Genomic DNA, 17,467 nt, shown 5'->3' with positions numbered 1-17,467 from the left:
AAATTTGCCTCAGAGTGTAGTACATTACTACTAGGGTCTCAATGGGGTGGTGGCTTTTACGGTTAACGGTTATAATTTTGGCTTTCTTACGGCTAACGGTTAATTTATTTCCATAACGGCTATCAGAAGTTAAAAGTTAATTTTCATTGTTTTAAAAAGTTAAAAATTAATTTCCATTATTGAAAAACATATTTTAGGTCTCAGGGCCATTCTGGGACGATGAAGTGAACTAGTTTGGTTTATTTATAATTACTGACCGATTTTTTACGGTTAACATATTTTACGGATAACGGTTAAAATATTCCAATTTTTACGCCTAACGGCTAAATTTTTGGCCGTTTTACGGCTAACGGTAAACCCATTGAGACCCTCCTTCAGCAGATGGCATATCGCGGGGCAAGTTGTAAATCACTCTGGCCGCCCTACAATGGAGCACTTCCAAAGAATTTAGTTGCTCTGCATTAACGCAACCGCCCCAAACGACAAGACCATAAAGAACTGAAGGCAGGATGACCATAAAATATAAATCCAGCAGGGCTTTTCTCCTTAAGAACGAACTCCTCTTTAAGAGGTCCAATTTGTTCACAAAACTCTTTTGTTCACAAACTCCTATTTCCCTATAATAGTATAATGTTTCCATACGTTTCGGGGCTACTGCCCCTTCTTCAGTGGAAAATGTGAAATGCCATCTAACGGAAATCAGCACGTGCGCGTGATCAAAGTATTTGAAAGTTTACAAATCAAAACGTACGCCACAAGCGCGCGCGCTTGTTAGAGTGAACATTAGAGAAGATCAAATAAAGGTAAAGTCCACATTCAGTCCACGAGGTCGCAGGGTCTTGTGCCGGAAAATCAGCTTTGCCTCAAAACGCTTCCTTTCCATGGTGTCAGTAAGTCCGGCACGGAGCACTGACACAAGCATGTCGTTTGTGGTATGTCCTGGCAGATTAAAATGTTCAGCCACTGGAGCATCGCTTTGTATAGCGATAGATCGTAAATGCTCTCTGAATCTATCAGCCAGGCGTCGGCCAGTTTCCCCGATGTAACACTTGGCGCACGCGCGGCATTGAATCATATATACCGCATATATACCGAAACGCATATATACCGAAACGTATGGAAACATTATACTACCATCAGGCGCATTTTTCATTTTAATTATCGTTTTTAATTCACTAGTTATATGCGCTACACAGTCACACGAAATTTCTTTAGAGATTTCCCTATAATAGCCTCGTATAGTTATTTAAAAGTGATCCGTATGATTCGTTGCACTAGTTTTCAACATGTCAGACACGTTATTAGAAGTAGGAAACTCTTTCGAGCCTCCTTAACTTCGCTTGTTTGTTGTCCCATTCCAGAACACGTGATGTTATCCATGAGTATATTTTCTGTCAACTTCAAACAAATTTACGTAAAACTGAATGAATGATTTACAGCCGGACAAAAGAAAAACTCTCTGGATAGTATCACTTGACCTGAAATGGGCAATTTACATATGTAGCTAAAAAGGTCTATTGATTCGAATAAATATCGTTTTGGATTTTGTTGCAAAATAGAGAAAAACCGAAATCTATATATTATTTTCCGGCCCTGTCAATTGGTCAACTTCACTATAACTCCTACCAGTACTGTTCGCATCGACCAATGCTTCCAAGTTAATTAAGATTTTAGTGTTTTAGTTCAGTAGCTTACAATACTGGAAAATGGGAAGAAAGGCTAGAAAACAGTAGCAGATCCCCGGCAGACGAAAAAATAAGGGAACAAAGCGACAGTGCTACGATCATGGTTGAAATGCATTTCATTCGTTTTGGGCGCACTTCTAAAACGTTTATACGTCATTCATCCTACCAGTAGCCATAATCGATTATGGCTCCTGGTTCTATAAGTCAGTTTCAAAATGATTGATAGGTAAATGTGCTGCCCCACCATGTTACCTTAAACTTAAAATTCTGAGATGCACTTGTCAAAATCATGACTTTGCCTAATATGTGACCTTTTTACATTTAGTGGAAATGCAGATGCCAGAAAACCCAATCAATGGTAAGTATATGAAGTGTGAATTTACGTGTATGATTATAGTAATCATGCATGTAGCTTAAAGCTCGGTGTCAGACATGTTACTAAAACAGAAGAAACTGATATTTAGAAATAAATATTACTTGTTAAGAAAGCAACTGGCATTTTTTGTGAAACACTTAGGAAAATGGGCATTTGGCCCTTCATTCTCAGACTGGCATCTACCAACTCGGCCCGCCCCCTTGGCCACCTCCCCTTTCCCTTGTGTGGCCCCCCTTAGACAGCATCAGTTGATAACAACAAAGTTTATTAAAACTTGCAGTTTCTGAAGATGAAGAGAACGTAATAGTGTCTGATGAGGATTTGAAGATACCTGAGTGCATGGAAGGTAAGAATTTTCGCTAAGCGTACAGTGGGGCCATTATTCCAGGCAGCCAGTACCCTTACTTTATTTAATTTCCTCTCTGTATTAATCTTTTCGTGTACGTGCAAAAAGTACAATAAAGGTTGTTCTTGTTGTTTCCTGAGACGTCACTCTACAAAAAGGTCGGTCTGCGCCACCCGAGCTCTTCAATTTGATAAAAAATTCAAACCTTTTTTTTTCTCATGCATAAACAAATCAGAGAAAAATCAAAACTAATCACGTTTTCTTTACCTTGACATAGCGGTTGTTTGTTTCTGCTAATATTTCAGTTGATTTGTTGCGGATATATATTTGCATTGTTGGGTTTGATGTGGCTGCGTAGATGCTATAACTTAAATTCTGACTTTCTACCGGCCGTAAAACTTATCATTCAGAGGGTGGTAGGCGTGGAGGGGAGGGGCACGTCAAGGCACGTCTAGATCACTGTGACGAAAAACAAAATGGCCATTTTACGTTTCACGCAAAACAAATAGCCCTTTCACAAAACAAAAGATAAAAATTACCTATTGGTGTAGAGTGACCTGGGGCCCAGAATGACGATCAGTCGCGGTCATGCACGCACTGCTCAGGCAATTAAATTCACCACAAGTAGTCTTTTTTAAAATATCTTGCTGGATAATTTTTTTGGAAGGAAGAGAGAATCATGGTTTACAGTCATATTTCAAGAGGAACAAAACAATAGGCATTTTGCAATTCTCCCGAAACAAAAGTCGATATATGGTTCACGGCTTTGTAACCAAATCACCTCACGATGAAAAAATAGCTAATTCACAATTCACGGGTAAAAAGAGGCGTTTCCGGGATCACGAAAAACTGTTAACCACCCTCCATTGAGGGCACCTCTTCCCGCTCATAACGTCAGTAGTAATGATTCAGTTTTAATTAATTATCTTCAGTATACGCGGCATTTCTACACACCAGCCTGAGGAAAATGTAAAAAACACTTTTTAATGCAATAATCAATACTGGCGTCGAAAACGTCTTTCTTTTTTCCCTTTAACCAAACGGTTATTTCGTTGCTGCGTCGTATCAAGAATTTACAATAAACATCAATCATGGTACACCTGCAAGAAATAGATAAAAATGATTGTCTGATGTATTTCCACACTACAGGTCTTGCGTTGTCCGAAATGCCTTGGGATCTTACAGAAAAACTAAGGAAGAAACTGGATGTGCGACACAAGGGTGAATATGGCTGGCGAAAATTAGGCAACGCCTTTGAAATTGACAGAGATGACCTCAATTGCTTGGAACTTTCCTACCAAAGGCCTGGTGGAAGTCCTACTAAAGAACTGTTGGAAACACTTATAACTCTAGACAGAACTGTTGGTGACCTAATAAACAAATTAGCGGATCCAAAAGTTAACCGTCGACATCTTGCTTTGCTTGTACTTCGGCGAACAGAAGAAAAAATTAAATCCCCCTCAGCCTTAGAACAAATTTAATTGTTAGAACAGGTAATTTAAGTAAATAGCGCGAGGGGTCGTTTACGGACATCTATCTCACAAAAGATAGGATTACAAAAATTACATAAACCGCCTATGCAACACGGTACTTCATGTAGCGCGTGTTGAAACCTGGCAATCTCGCTTCTTGAGATAGGTGGTCTAGAAAACGACAGAGAGATATCTGTTTTCCGTAAAATGTAGGCTGTGTTGGAGGGGGAGGGATGGCGAGAAAAAAAGATAAACTTGTCAGGTCTGCTGTAATTAACTTACCTTCCCGTCTAGTGTATAGTTTCAAATATTGTATTTTTTATCTTAATGCAGAATTTATTGTAATTTACGTTTTAAGCATAAATTATTTAAACAGAGGTAAGTCTTACCTCTACGTAGGAGAGGGAGGGGAGTGCTCGTCGTTCACCAAGCTAAGCGCCCCATATACAGCCTCCCATATATAATAAAGTGGTTTTTATTTTTTACTTCAATCGACTGGAGTCGTGATGTATATAAATTAATTGCAAAGACTGTGTGAGAGATTTAAGTCTATATCGGCAAATATCACAAGCGTTAAGATCTAGAACAAAAGAGCTGTTTAGAGAACTCTCTATTGGCGCAACATTGTATGCAAAACAAGCGTTGTTCCCAGTAGTGACGTAGCCTCCCACGGCGAAGTCGTTTGTGAGACTTTTGTGGGAAGGAGCCGAGATAAATATCATCACCCCTCAAAACGACTCTGTGGGAGGTTACTAGTGACGCATATTGTTTATGGGAGCGTGACATTCTATTCGCGAAACGAATTTAATTAATCTGATTAATGAACACATGCACATTCCAGACATTTGTACGATTTTGACTAATCCCAAGTGAAGCCCTCGCGTTCTTAAAAAAAAATCCTGCCTGCTTTGCCGAAGGTTGCAGTATTTATTTTAACAACAAATGTTCAGTTTTAAATATCATCATGCCTGACTGCAACCGACTACAGTATTTTTAAACCTATTTATGAGCATCGAAACTATTTCAGGAATGAAGTCCATCCAAAAAAATTATTATCCCAATTTATAATTTTTTACGACTCAATAACGTGATCTGTTCTAGAAAATCATCTTACCTTTATACTTCACATGAATAATACACGATCTGTTTAATTTTTACACACAAGATTAAGGTGACATCAGCCTCAAAACTGGCTGGTACTGGGTTATTATAAGCATCACATTTATGCGACGGTTAAGACAAACGCATAACACAACAGTTTTTAAAGGCAAAATAAAGAGGTCGCTCGTTCAGGAAATCTACGGAGTGGATTTTCCTGTAAGTTTTTGTGAGTAAACTTTAACTGTTTGGCAGCGTTTTGAGGTAATTACAAAAAAATTCACCGTGGCATTTTAAAAATAATCGCATTTTATTAAAAACGAAGGCTTCCAAAAATCGCTCACAGCTTAAACAAATCGCGTTTGATCGCCACACAATTTATGATTTTATATAACTTAAGGATTATTCTTTCAGATTCTCAAAAATCTAAGCAATCGCTTCACGTTTTCCCGTTTTAAAACGGGCTTAAAAAAGGGAACTGTCAGCCTCATAAATACCCGCGGGCCACCTTAAGGAGCTCCGTCATGGACAACACATTTTGAAAAAATTGGCAAAGTTGTTCAAATTTGCTGTTCGAAATTTGTCTTAATAAAAACCATTCTTGGTTATTTTCGCCTTTTTATTACTACTCTTTTGTTGCTTTTTTTTACGTTAGAAGACTATTTTTTGAGGTTTCATACAATTTGAAAGGAATCAGAAAAATGACTTAATATACCGTGACATTGCTCTTTTAAAACGTTATCCGGTCCGACGATTCGAGCTAATAGTATCTTTCTAGATTGATCTGGAGCAGGCCAAAATTAGAATAAGTTTGCATTATATCTGTAAATAGACAACAAAAAAATAATGTCCAACTGACAATTGTTTCCTCTTGAATAAAAAGAATAAGCTCATTCATAAAATTGGTTTGAGCACAAAAGATCGGACGGCTACAGGAAATGATGACGTCAATAGCAGCGCCATGAAATTTGTTGCCTGCCCACGCAGTCATTTTTCGTGTAATATAATCCCTAAATATGGCACGTCTACATCACGAACGGCGTTTATCCGGTCGAGGAAACACTAGTTTTGGGTATTAATTGGTAGTACTAAAGTGTTAAGAACCAGACTACCTCATTAAGTTACATATATTTCTTTATTTTAAGATTTATGGAAAATTACGTGATACGACGTGATACCTACGTAAGGTTTTGATGTCTGATGTGATGATGACGCTGAGCAAACGGGGAATCCCCGGCCTGAGGTTTTTAATAAAGTCACGTGATCGTATGTACCGGTTGAAACCGCCTTGTCTTACCTCTTGCACCATCACTTCACTTTGGTCATAACATCGTGAGTATCGTATATGTTCTGAAGTCCTTATCGGAATATTGATTTAAAATAAGCCCTTTTCAGCTCAAGCACAGGGTAGCTAACTTAAGAATTGTTCGCCACTCCAAATACCTGAAAGAATAAGCGATTTTTGTGCAGGAATGGGTAAGTCCCAAAGCGGAATTTTATATTTCGCCGAGTAAGCGTTTATTGAAATGAATGACAAACCGGTCTTGTTTTAAAAGTTTGCGGGTTGTTTGGACATGATATCTTTGCTGCTTTGCGGTGTTCGACTAAAATTGCATTTACATGTCTCTTTGTACAGGTTAGAGATCAGAAAAATACAATCGATGGCCAAGATGAAAACATGAAAAGCCGCATCGTTGAGGTAAGACAGACCCCGGGAAGAAAGACTACCCGAATCGAATCGAAGACTCGAATTTTCGTCGCGCGTCTTTAACAACTTGTCGAAAGTGTCGGTTTGTTTTCTTTATACCAATATCGTTGTTTTGTATCAGATCGCCTTACAGCGTTTTCCAATCAGACCACGGAATTTGCATGTAAAATTAATCGTCGCTTCAATCGATCAGATCGTCGTTTGTAGGAGACTTCGAATTCGTCGTAAAAACCCAGAGGGCTCGTTTAGCTTCTCACCTAGTTTATTATTCGGCACGCTCACAGGAAAAGATCGATCGACGCGAATGGAAACGTATAAGCATTAGCAGAATGACCAAATTTGAGAATTATATTTGTATAAGAGTCGAAGGTAACTACAGAACTACGAAATTTCACAATTTTGAAATATGTTTATTTCATATTTGAATAATTAAACAAATTCATCGAGCTTGTTTTCTACCTGTTGAGAGAGAACTTCGTTTTCTGTGAAGAAAAAAATTGCAGTATTAAACTCACTGTCAATGGGTTTTGCTGTATAAGTATTAAGAAATTGTTTTTCTTACTGTTCAAAATGTTACAACATTTTGCTACAGACTGCAGATACAAACAAGGCTTGGGAAGAGATTTTACTATCTTCAGACTCTCTCCTCCGCAAAGGTCTCTTTCGTGTTTCGGGCTGGGAAATAGGGAGAGGAACGGGGAGAGGTGAAAAGTAAGCGCGCGGAGCCTGGAGAGAATCGAAACGAAAGCGCGTAGGGCACACTGGGCTCCCCCTATTTTTCATTTTTCGTGTTTTTGCCTTCCTCTCCCCGTGTTTTTTTCGCCTTCCCCCACGAAAGAGGCCTCTGCGGAGGAGAGAGATCTTCAGACTAATAGTATTTGGTCAAGGGGTTAAGCTGGTGGGGATATTTGAGCAAGGGAATGGCAGGGGCAACTTTTAAGTAGGATTATGCACATTAGATAATCACTTTCTCAATGTTTAAATTTACCTATTTTTATTCATTTTAGGGAATCAGTATTGCCCTTGTGCTGTTGCTATGGTTACAACCTGTGGCAGGAAGTCCTACAAGATGTTCTCTAATATGGAACTTTGTGATCATTTTTCCCCATGTCTCAGGAGCTAAGCCAGGGTGCAGACCATGTCCAGACTGCCCTGTGGGGCAAGGAGTGTCGCCACAATGTGGCTCACGAATAACAAACGAGACAAGAATTGAGTGCAAGCAATGCCTGGCAAATGAGAACTACTCAGACAGCCATGGAATAGGAAGCTGCAAACCATGTAATGAGTGTGGTTTGAAGAATGTCATCCAGAATTGCACAGCATCACAAAACCGTAAATGCGGCAAAGACTGTCCTAAGGGATATTTTTTAAATGACAATGATGATTGCCAGGAAGAGGCTACAAGTGAACCAACGGGTACAAAACCCACTAGTACTGCAGTTCATAACACGACTGATGAGAAGTCAAAAACTCAAGTTTATAATGCTACAGCTCTGCCAGCAAAAAAATCATCAAATAGTGAAATGACACCAACAGCAGGTCTTGAGAATAGAGAACTGACAACACCACCACCACCAACTGCAAATGATTTACAATTTGCAGGTGATCAAAAAGAACGGACAGTTGGTGAGACTACTTTTATAGTAGTTGTGGCTATACTTGTATTGGTTGTCATTGTAACTGCAGTACTAGCTCCAATAATCTGCTGGGTAAGGTCAAGGACAGAATCTGTAGCATTTGGAGGTGAGGCTGAAACTGATACTTATGTTTGTATCAAGTAGATCAATAGACTTCACTTCAAATCAAGTCACTTTGATTTTTCAGCTTTCAGAATATTGCTCCAAATTATATATACTTATTAATAAATTAACAGTTTATCATTCAATTCTCATTTGTACTGGTAAAAAACATGAAATAAAAATGTACAATACAGTATATAACGAAGTCCTCGATATAACGAACGATATTTTTCGTCCCAGTAATAGCAAAATATATGGAAAAGAACCTCGATATAACGAAACCTTGATATAGCGAACACATTTTGCCAGTCCCTTAGCCCTTCGTTATATCGAGGTTCCACTGTAATTATACAACTGTAGCTGAGGGACTTTAACTGGTGTGATGTGGAAAGATTTGATCCACTGTCTCAACACCTCCCCACAACTTTAATTATGTACCTTATAATGTGCAACTCCAAGATTGTTACTGAAGACAATTTTGTTTTATTAAACCAGTACCAGCATTGTATGCAAGTCTCAAATCAACAAGCTACAGGTACATGTAGCCATGCGTTCTTCCCCTTCTCACTTGCATCATTTGTTTGCTTGTGCAGGTTCAGCTGGTGAAAATGTACAACTGACGAGCCGTGAACTGAATGATTCAGAGGGCTCAACTCAAGGTAAATAATCAGCCTTATTACACATTTAAGTCCGAGACTCTGTTCTGGGAGCTGCACATATTTGAGTAAATTATTAATTATTGCAGGTCTTGATCTCACAAATCATAACTGTTCTGGGACATCAACCAATTCAATAATTAAATATTGGTTAGATTTTTTTAATTATTACATGTTTTACAAACATTTCAGTGGATGATGTTTTGGACACAGAAGTTGCTGAACCAATTAATGTTGAACTGATTCCTGCAGGTAACCAATAAATTACTACAATTTACAGCATAATTAATTCCTCAAACAATCATGGTGATTAATTATTATTTTGCCAGAAGATTAAGTCAAAAAGTGAGGCAACATTACAATTTGGTCACTCAAATTCCTAGTCACATTGATGTTTTACGTTAGTCTGTCCACAGCCTCTATTTTTGAACACAAAAAAAGCGAGAGAAGTGAACATCGTCCTTGGAGACCCAGGGGCAGTAAGTGGGGCGAAACGAAGGAAAACCGGGCTGAAATCATAGCGGCGAAAATTTTCACTTCGTGCAGTTCTTGAAAACTTTCGTCGCTACGATTTCTGCCCGGTTTTCCTTCGTTTCGCCCCACTAACTGCCCCTGGGTCTCTGAGGATGAGTGAACATGAGTCGCCTCTCGTTTTGCGCTGGCATCCAGTTGTCTTGCCATTCTTTACCCACGCTCAACAAAAAAAATACAAAAAATAGAGGGCTGTGAACAGTCTAGTTTCACATAATATTTACCAGTGTGAACAACATAATGAAACCAGCAATATGTTGTTTTGAAAGACAACTTGGAGTAACTTGACCCTTTAAAATTTAAACACCCCTTTAAATTAACAGAATTTCAATGCATCAATTGATTCCATGTAAATTCATTAGATATTTGTTCAAGGTCTTCAGGAACATGCATGCCATGCATGTTCTCATAGTCCACAAAGTCCACTGTCTGTCAGGGTCTTTAAATGAAAATATTCCATCTGGAAGTTTAAGTTATTTCAACACTGGATTTGAGCAAAGTACATAAATTCATTAATGACATAAAATTAAAATCACTGAAACGATACCATTAATTGTTACAACCCCATTATTTGCACCAGTTGTAATTTTTGTTTACTGCAAAATTTAATTATATTTTATCCTTCAGATTACCATGTTTCTGACATGGAATCGCTGTGTGATGATGACAATCAGCCAATGTTGTTCTATGTCAAAAGTGAGCTTGATGCAATCGAGTCTGTCAGCAGGAAGACATGGCGGAGTGTTGGGCAAGCTTTAAAAGTCAGTTCTACTCATTTGGACTTGATAGAAACTGAGTACAAAAGTGGGGGAAGTCCGACAGAGATTCTTATTAAAAAATTGAAAACTCGTTCAAAGGAACCCACACTGAGAGAGTTTGTTCAATCTCTTGTTGCTTGTGAAAGGCATGACGTGGCAAGCTACATCTGTAACTGGCCGTGGGAAAAACTACAAAAAAGCAAGGATCAACCTTCAGTGGGTCAGCCTGACACAAATTTACTCTTGGAATAAATAGACTGTTTATGTAAAGGCAGCTAACTTCAAAAGCCTTCTAAACGTTTTCCATGTCGAAAAAACTCCCCTTGCTATTCATGGAATAGCCCACCATTACTTTACTTCAGTCTGTGGCTTCAGGAATGCAACCATATGCGTTCACCTTTGCGGCTTCATTCAGACGTTTGTCGTACATGGCATGCATCTCTGAGTTATCAGTCTATTCATGGAATATCCGACTATTAATTTACTTCAAACAGTTATAATAATAACTGACAGTATTTGCAAAGTTGCAAGTTTAAAAGTTACATTTTGAAAATGTAAGCAACTTTAAAAGGAATTACAAAAATTAGGCCCAGAAAAAATTGCTGAGGTTTCAATGTGTTAAAGTGGATAATAATGCTCTACCAGATTTGTGAATTCTATGGAAACAGCTCAAAGAAGTAAGAGTTCTACTTACATTACCTTAATGGATAAACCAGTCAACTCTCTCTTAACGGACACCTCGTTAAGGCGTACACTTGGTGTTGGTCCCATTTCTGTTTTTTTTTTTCAGTCATTTTACTGTAACGTAACTCCATATAAGACGGACACCTCTCTAAACTGACAGTTGGAGCCAGTCCTGACGGTGTCGACCGTTTTAGAGAGAGTTGACTGTATTAACAAAGTGAATTTATGCTCACTGTTGTTGTGCAACCAAAGTGGTTGCAAAGAAAGCCCAGACAAAATATCTGAGGCTTCAGTGGGAATCCTTGTGCAAATAAATAGCAATTCTATTTATACCCAGCACAAATTGATTATATGTGATAATTCAAATATGAACTTATCGTCTATTAGAAAAAGCCCAGACAAAAAAAAACTGAGGCTTTAATGGGATTCAGCCCACCATTCATAAAATATGAAGAAATACAGACAAACAACAAAAGTGAAAGTTATTTTCATTGTTGTTTAGCAACCAAGCTTAGCAACTTATAATTAAGCCGTTGCAAAAAATTTTTTTTATTATTTATAAGCCCAGATGTTATGTCTTAGGCTTCAATGGGATCCAAACCCATGGCCATGACCCATACTGGTGCATCCATACTCATTATTATTATAACTGAGCTATGTAGTGCCTAGGAGCATGTCAACAGTTAGTGAATCATCTACACACAAAAAGTGAGGATGTAGACGAACTGACATAAGCATTATTTTACAGTTGTGAAAGCAACTAAGCAGTTGTGAAGATGCCAAGAAAAAAAGGCCAAAAGCAAACAAAATGAAAGAGGAAAATAAAAATAAACAAAAACCAATTTGATGCATATTAATGGAAGCAAAGGTGCTTTACCAGGGAGCTACAAAGCTGCACTGGATGCACATCAGTAGAAACCAAATTATGTGCAATCAAAGCCCCCATACCCTTCCCTGCCAAAAAAGCAAAGAAAAAACAAATTTATATTTTTGTATCATAAATTTGACCCAGCACAGGCAATGTTTTTAAAATATACTTCTTGTGCAATGCATTCACAGCTGCCTATTTAGGAGTTCACATTTGTAAAATTGACATACCGATAAGTCAATGCAATTCGTGTTGCTCTGAGAGAAACACAAACAACTTAGTTTTTTGTTTGACAGAATAAATGTACTTGCAAGATATTGTCCTTAAAGGACCCTTGTCAGCCTCCACCATTTTCAATTCCATTAAAATTATAAAAACTACACTTATATGGTGAAGCGAAATCTTATTGCATAATTAACTGTTAGCTGTGTTACTGAAAGTCTATTCTTCTGTCAAGACACACACCCATAAAACAAAGGTGGCTGACCAGGGTCCTTTAATATACATGCAAATATGTAGTATTGTATAGTAGTAGTGTTGTATATTTTTGATTACCGGTAACTGTGTATCGTCTCCAAGACCCAGAGAATTTGTTATGGTTAACTTAATAGCCGTTTTAAGACTCTTACTAGATTTTCAATGTTTTTCCATATTTGTATTTAGCGCTCGAACTGGTGAGAATTTTTTTTATTGTAAGGGACGGACCATTATTTTCTTGGAGGGGGGGATGAAAAATTTTCCTCTGCAAACTTTTGTTTTAGTTTATGCACCTCTGCAAACATTTTTTTTCGAAATTCTTACTATTTTTTGTTATACATATCGTGTTTGCAAACAATATATTTTGTCTTTCCAGGCCCTGGAAACAATTTTTTTAAATATTTTTCATCCCCCCCCCCCCTCCAAAAAAATAATGGTCCGTCCCTAAGCCACTTGAATTAGTAGTTTTGTAGGTACAAACTGTATAGTTTGTAATAAGAATTAAAAAAAAACCAGTGGTTAGAACACAGGAGTATCAGTATTTCATATAGCATTTGGGTGAGGCTACAATCAATGTAGTATTGAAAAGGCCTAGTGTTAATGGCACTTGATGTTTCAAGGACTGTGCAAAACAGAAGGCAATTTTCTCACAGTAAGATACCAAACTGTGCCCGCTAAGAGGCAAACTTTGTTGTGTTTTGCCCAAGTCTTGCCAGCAAGCTGAGCATTGATATTGCCATAATACTGTGGGCCGGAGGGAAATTCAGTCCCCATGCATGCATCATACCTCAATAATGAAATTAATGACCAGCCCCAATGTCCTTGTTTGTCTCCGTATATTTTTTTAAATTAGAAAATTGTTTTTTGAACAGAACAATGATCATCATTTTCTTGTGATCTGTACAAATTATAACACGGAAATAGATGTTGATCATTCTTGGGCTTGAAGAGAGACGAAAGTCTAAGATGCAAGTCAAGGCTTAAAAATAAAAGTCCCTTCTGGTTATTCAGGACAAGTATATATACATGAATATAGATATACCGGTATATATTTGTATCTTTTTTTCAGGCAAGCAACACACAGTGTCACATTTAAATCTAGATAAGGTAAACTTCACTTGCCTGGTGGGTAAGACCCAACTAAATTAGGATTTTGTAAAAGGAAAAATTGAAGTAAGCTTAGCTAAGCATGTAATTGACCTGCATGGGCAAGCAAACTGCGAGTCACTTGTTTAAGTTTTTGTAGTGCCATCAGTGACTTCCTACTCTACAGACAACTGACTGTCATGTCATGGTTCAATATTCAAAAGAATAAAAAGGCCACATACCAAGTCTTGATTTGAACATTTAATGTCAAAACATGTTTACAAGCAGTTTTCATGCCCTTTTTTCCACCAGGGGAAAAAGAAATATAATTTATGACTTCTAAGTCCACATGGACTTTGTATTCTGGACTTGGCACATGGAATTTATCAAGATGCTCATTTATAACACTACCTGAAAAAGTAAAAATAAAAAAGATACTCATGAAAATGTATGCATGTAGTGTAAAGGGTCTGTAAAGTTTTGATGACATTTCAGTGTGTGGGTCTTAAGATTGGACAATGTGAAAGCCTCAGAATTAAGTTTGTCATCACAAGTCACTCAGTGGATTATGACTGAATATATTAAATCATCACTGGCTTTCAAATGTACACATTTAATAGGTAATATCTGATTTATTATGGTTCTAATTAGAAACTCGCAAGTGGGAAGAGCTTTAAGCTTTATCAAAAGGGCTCATCACTAGGATTTTGTTCTAGACTTGAATATTACTGAAGATGAAAATTACCTGATTAACAGTAGGCAGGCACCTGAAGTATTAAATTCTACTGTATAATTTTACACCTGTAAAATAAAGCACTGTGTTAATATCATGCATATCAACAATAGCCTGCGTTGTAGACGAACAACAGCATTTTTAAAATATTTAAACAGTTAAGCAAATAATCAACAAAGCAACATTTGTAAAAATCATGGTATAAAGTAGCAATACATGACATTTGTCTGAAAAAAAAAAACATTTGTCTAAAAAAATTCGAGCAGAGGGTTTCACCCGAAACAAAAACTCCTGCACAAGAAATGGACAGAAAAAAACTTCGTGCAAGCCGAAAATTCCCCCCCCCTATCACTTTTCTAATGGTCCGTCTTTCCTTTGTTAAATGACACAGAGCCACACGTTTAATTTGTTTAGACAAAGGGCATTTCCGCTAGTTTTGTTTGTCAAAGGCAAGAAGATATTTCAAAGATTATCGAAGATTACTCGAGGACATCCAAAGATTCCAAATTTGACTCGAAGACTTCCAAAGGTGTACCAAAATGACTTCCGAAAAAATCCGCAAGTCACGTGAGGACCTTTCGAAGATTTTAGAACTTTGTCGAGAGGTAAGTAATAACTTCGATTCATAGGCGTACGGGCACCTTCGGACCTGGGGGGGCGGAGGCCTTATTGCCCGAAAAAAATGGTATGGGTTGGAAGCCGAATAAAGAGGCATATAAAATGGACAACAAAACGTGCATTGAAATAGTTGTGGGGTTGCCAGAAAGTGTTAATGCACTGAATTCTCTTTCTTCAAAAAAAAATTTTTATTTATTTACTCTAGTTCAGAAAAAGTTGCAGTATTTTTTTGGAGCTAATTTACATTGTTTTTTCCCCACTTGAAATTTATACAAAAGCGTGTGAAACATTCACGGGTAAGTGGGTTAGAAGGTTTTGAGCTAGCCCTGGGAACTTTCCATTTGAGTGAAAAGCATTAGCTTCATCACATTTGGAACCGTATCGCAGTTTTGTTTCAGGGTATTATTAGACTGGATCCACCGCGTGCAAACGCTCAAGCTATGAAAAAGTCATTGCAACTGAATCAAACTGAGGGGCCATGCAGAATTTGCGAGAAAACTCGAACATGATTATAGCAACTTGCAAGAGGAAACGAAAGCAGATGAATGAGAAATTTGGACTTTTGAACCACAAAGTTCGATATATTTCCAATACCAGTGCCTTTTCTGTTGACGTAATTCGTTTTGAACGTAATGTTGTGATTTGTCGGCTTATTTTCTACTTTTTCCCTAGGCTTGTTGCCCGAATTCTGAGCATTTTGCCCGAAAAATTTCGGCACTGGGGGGGCTGCAGCCCCCCTCGCCCCCCCGCCTCGTACGCCTATGCTTCGATTACCTCCCAGACGCTTTCAAAGATTATCGACGATGTCTTGATCACACTTTTTGGTTTAATGTTTGAACACTACACTAATGGTGAGGTGAAAAGTGCTACGGAGATAACGCGTACGCTAGCTGTTAACAATGGCCGACTCCCTCTATGGCGCGCGCCTGCACATCCTCGGAGACCCAGGGGCAGTGAGCGAGGCGAAACGAAGGAATAAACCGGGCAGAACTCGTAGCAAAGAAAGTTTTTAAGAACGACACGAAGTGGCCGTTCTTGAAAACTTTCGTCGCTACGATTTCTGCCCGGTTTATTCCTTCGTACTGCCCCTGGGTCTCCGAGGATGGCGCCTGCAGAGAATCATGGTAATTGTATTCATCAAACCATGCGCGAGACTTAAAGGGGCTACGTCACGGGGATTTCGCAGATTTTGGTCTAAACTGTTCTAATAATAGTGGTAGGCATCTTAACCCATGAAAACACTATCTTTGAACATCTAAAGGAAGATATAACCTTAATTTGCGGATAGATATCAAGCTACGGCTAAAAATATCGATTTTTAGAAGACGCGCAGAAACAACTTAAAAAGTTAAGCCTTAAAATTTTCAAATTGCAATCCATATCCATCCGAGCCACCCGCAGCCATAGACGCAGCTAAACAGTTTCAGTGCTTTAATATAACAATTTTTAATAAAACTGGACCATTATTTTAAGCTTTCCTACGATACAAATATAAATTTTGGCTGTTCAAAAATCTGGTAAAATCCGCGACAAAGCCCCTTTGAAGGGGGGGGGGGGGGGGGTTGACATGATGGCGGGATAACTTTCATCCCGGTACGAGTTCATTCCGTAGTTCCAAATTCATTTACATGCAATCTCGTCCCAAGAGCCCGCTTTTCTTTTGGTTAGAATCGAAAATGAGCACTTTCGCATGCTCAAGAAGTCGGACTTGGCCGGAGTCCACCGCCGCGTCCTTGGTGCTAATCAAAAAGGGGTGGAGAGGGGTGGTGACGAGATTGGCTTGGGTAATAACCTACCAGAGTGTTCGCCCAGGCAAGTCCTACTACAAGGATTGCTGTACACATGAAACTAAAGGAGGGCCTCGTAGAATTTGTCTAATTTGTGCGTTAAAGTTTCATTCAGTTTTCACGGATCTCATCATCGGACAGACGCCGCTTAAGTATGGCTATATCCCATGGCTGTTTAGTATCTATTTTATCAGGCTTTTTAACATGATTTTTAACACTTTGTAAAAGCGCCTTAGAACTTTTGGTAAGGCATTTTTTTAAATTTATTTTATTATTATTTATATACAGTAGCCTTGAATTACGTCGTCCACATTGGAAGAGGCCGATCGTGAATATCTCCTTTTTATATGGGCCAAAAATACAAAAATAAACGCAGAATAAAAAGATTGGAATAGCAACAATTTTTAACCCTATTCAGACCGGGCTTTTTTTGGATCTTTTCAGATCGAGGGGGCGGATTCCCCCCCCCCCCCCCTCCGTAACTTCCAGATTATTTAAGTAATCACAATGAAACTTGGAGGATATATCGTATGTCCAAAATATGTCACGTGGGATGATGACGTCACATTACGTGACAATTACATCATGATGTCAAAACAGCCGCCATCTTGGAAACCGTCCAAAATTACTGAAAAGTACTCAAAATCCATAAAACAGTGCAGTAAAACTCTAAAAAGGTGAAAATAATTGCGTAAAGGCAATTTTAAATTAATAAGAACAAAAAATTACAAATTTGGGAAAACATGCCTATCAAAATGCTGTTGCCATGGTAACGTCAAGTTCCCGACACAACAACTTATCCAACCAAATTCCCAGATAAATTTATTAAAGATAAACTCGCAAAG

At 38.2% G+C, this 17,467-nt stretch overlaps 2 protein-coding genes and 1 long non-coding RNA gene across 7 annotated transcripts in view; 2 read left to right on the top strand and 1 right to left on the bottom strand.

Moving 5' to 3' along the window:
• LOC144643049 (uncharacterized) overlaps nt 1-4,315 on the top strand; it is an 8,805-nt gene extending 4,490 nt beyond the window's left edge. The window contains exons 5-7 of the mRNA XM_078502184.1: nt 2,011-2,043; nt 2,342-2,407; nt 3,557-4,315. Of these exons, the coding sequence (XP_078358310.1) occupies nt 2,011-2,043; nt 2,342-2,407; nt 3,557-3,888 (431 nt within the window). The 3' untranslated portion in view covers nt 3,889-4,315. The remainder of the gene's footprint in view (nt 1-2,010; nt 2,044-2,341; nt 2,408-3,556) is intronic.
• LOC144644245 (uncharacterized) overlaps nt 1-17,467 on the bottom strand; it is a 97,089-nt gene that overhangs the window by 65,056 nt on the left and 14,566 nt on the right. Inside the window, exons 10-11 of one of the 4 annotated variants that reach the window (XR_013569074.1) lie at nt 14,230-14,285; nt 13,731-13,895 (exon numbers count right to left, since the gene is read on the bottom strand). The exons of 2 other annotated variants lie outside the window; for them this stretch is intronic. This is a non-coding gene — a long non-coding RNA (uncharacterized LOC144644245). Of the gene's footprint in view, nt 1-13,730; nt 13,896-14,003; nt 14,286-17,467 lie in introns of those variants that run through there. One more of the 4 variants, XR_013569073.1, reaches the window with a different exon arrangement.
• On the top strand, nt 6,261-12,249 carry LOC144642967 (uncharacterized). Of its 2 annotated transcripts, none has more exons than XM_078502100.1 (6): nt 6,261-6,309; nt 6,614-6,676; nt 7,693-8,428; nt 9,018-9,083; nt 9,273-9,332; nt 10,239-12,249. In XM_078502100.1, exons 2-6 carry the CDS (start codon nt 6,656-6,658, stop codon nt 10,619-10,621), a joined length of 1,266 nt encoding a protein of 421 aa, XP_078358226.1. In that variant the 5' UTR covers nt 6,261-6,309; nt 6,614-6,655; the 3' UTR covers nt 10,622-12,249. The 2 variants fall into 2 exon arrangements, with proteins under 2 accessions (XP_078358226.1, XP_078358219.1); XM_078502093.1 differs by having other exon boundaries at nt 6,269-6,453.

The sequence above is a fragment of the Oculina patagonica genome, chromosome 1, assembly GCF_052425735.1.
Source record: "Oculina patagonica isolate OP01 chromosome 1, crgOcupat, whole genome shotgun sequence".
NCBI lineage: Eukaryota > Metazoa > Cnidaria > Anthozoa > Scleractinia > Oculinidae > Oculina > Oculina patagonica.
Note: the sequence above shows the minus strand (reverse complement) of the source record. Positions and strands in the feature narration are given on the sequence as shown.

Coding starts and splice junctions, on each gene's coding strand:
- LOC144642967 (XM_078502100.1), top strand. CDS start 6,656: ATGAAAAGCCGCATCGTTGAG. Junction 6,677..7,692: donor TGAAAAGCCGCATCGTTGAG/GTAAGACAGACC, acceptor TATTCATTTTAG/GGAATCAGTATTGCCCTTGT. Junction 9,333..10,238: donor TGTTGAACTGATTCCTGCAG/GTAACCAATAAA, acceptor TTTATCCTTCAG/ATTACCATGTTTCTGACATG.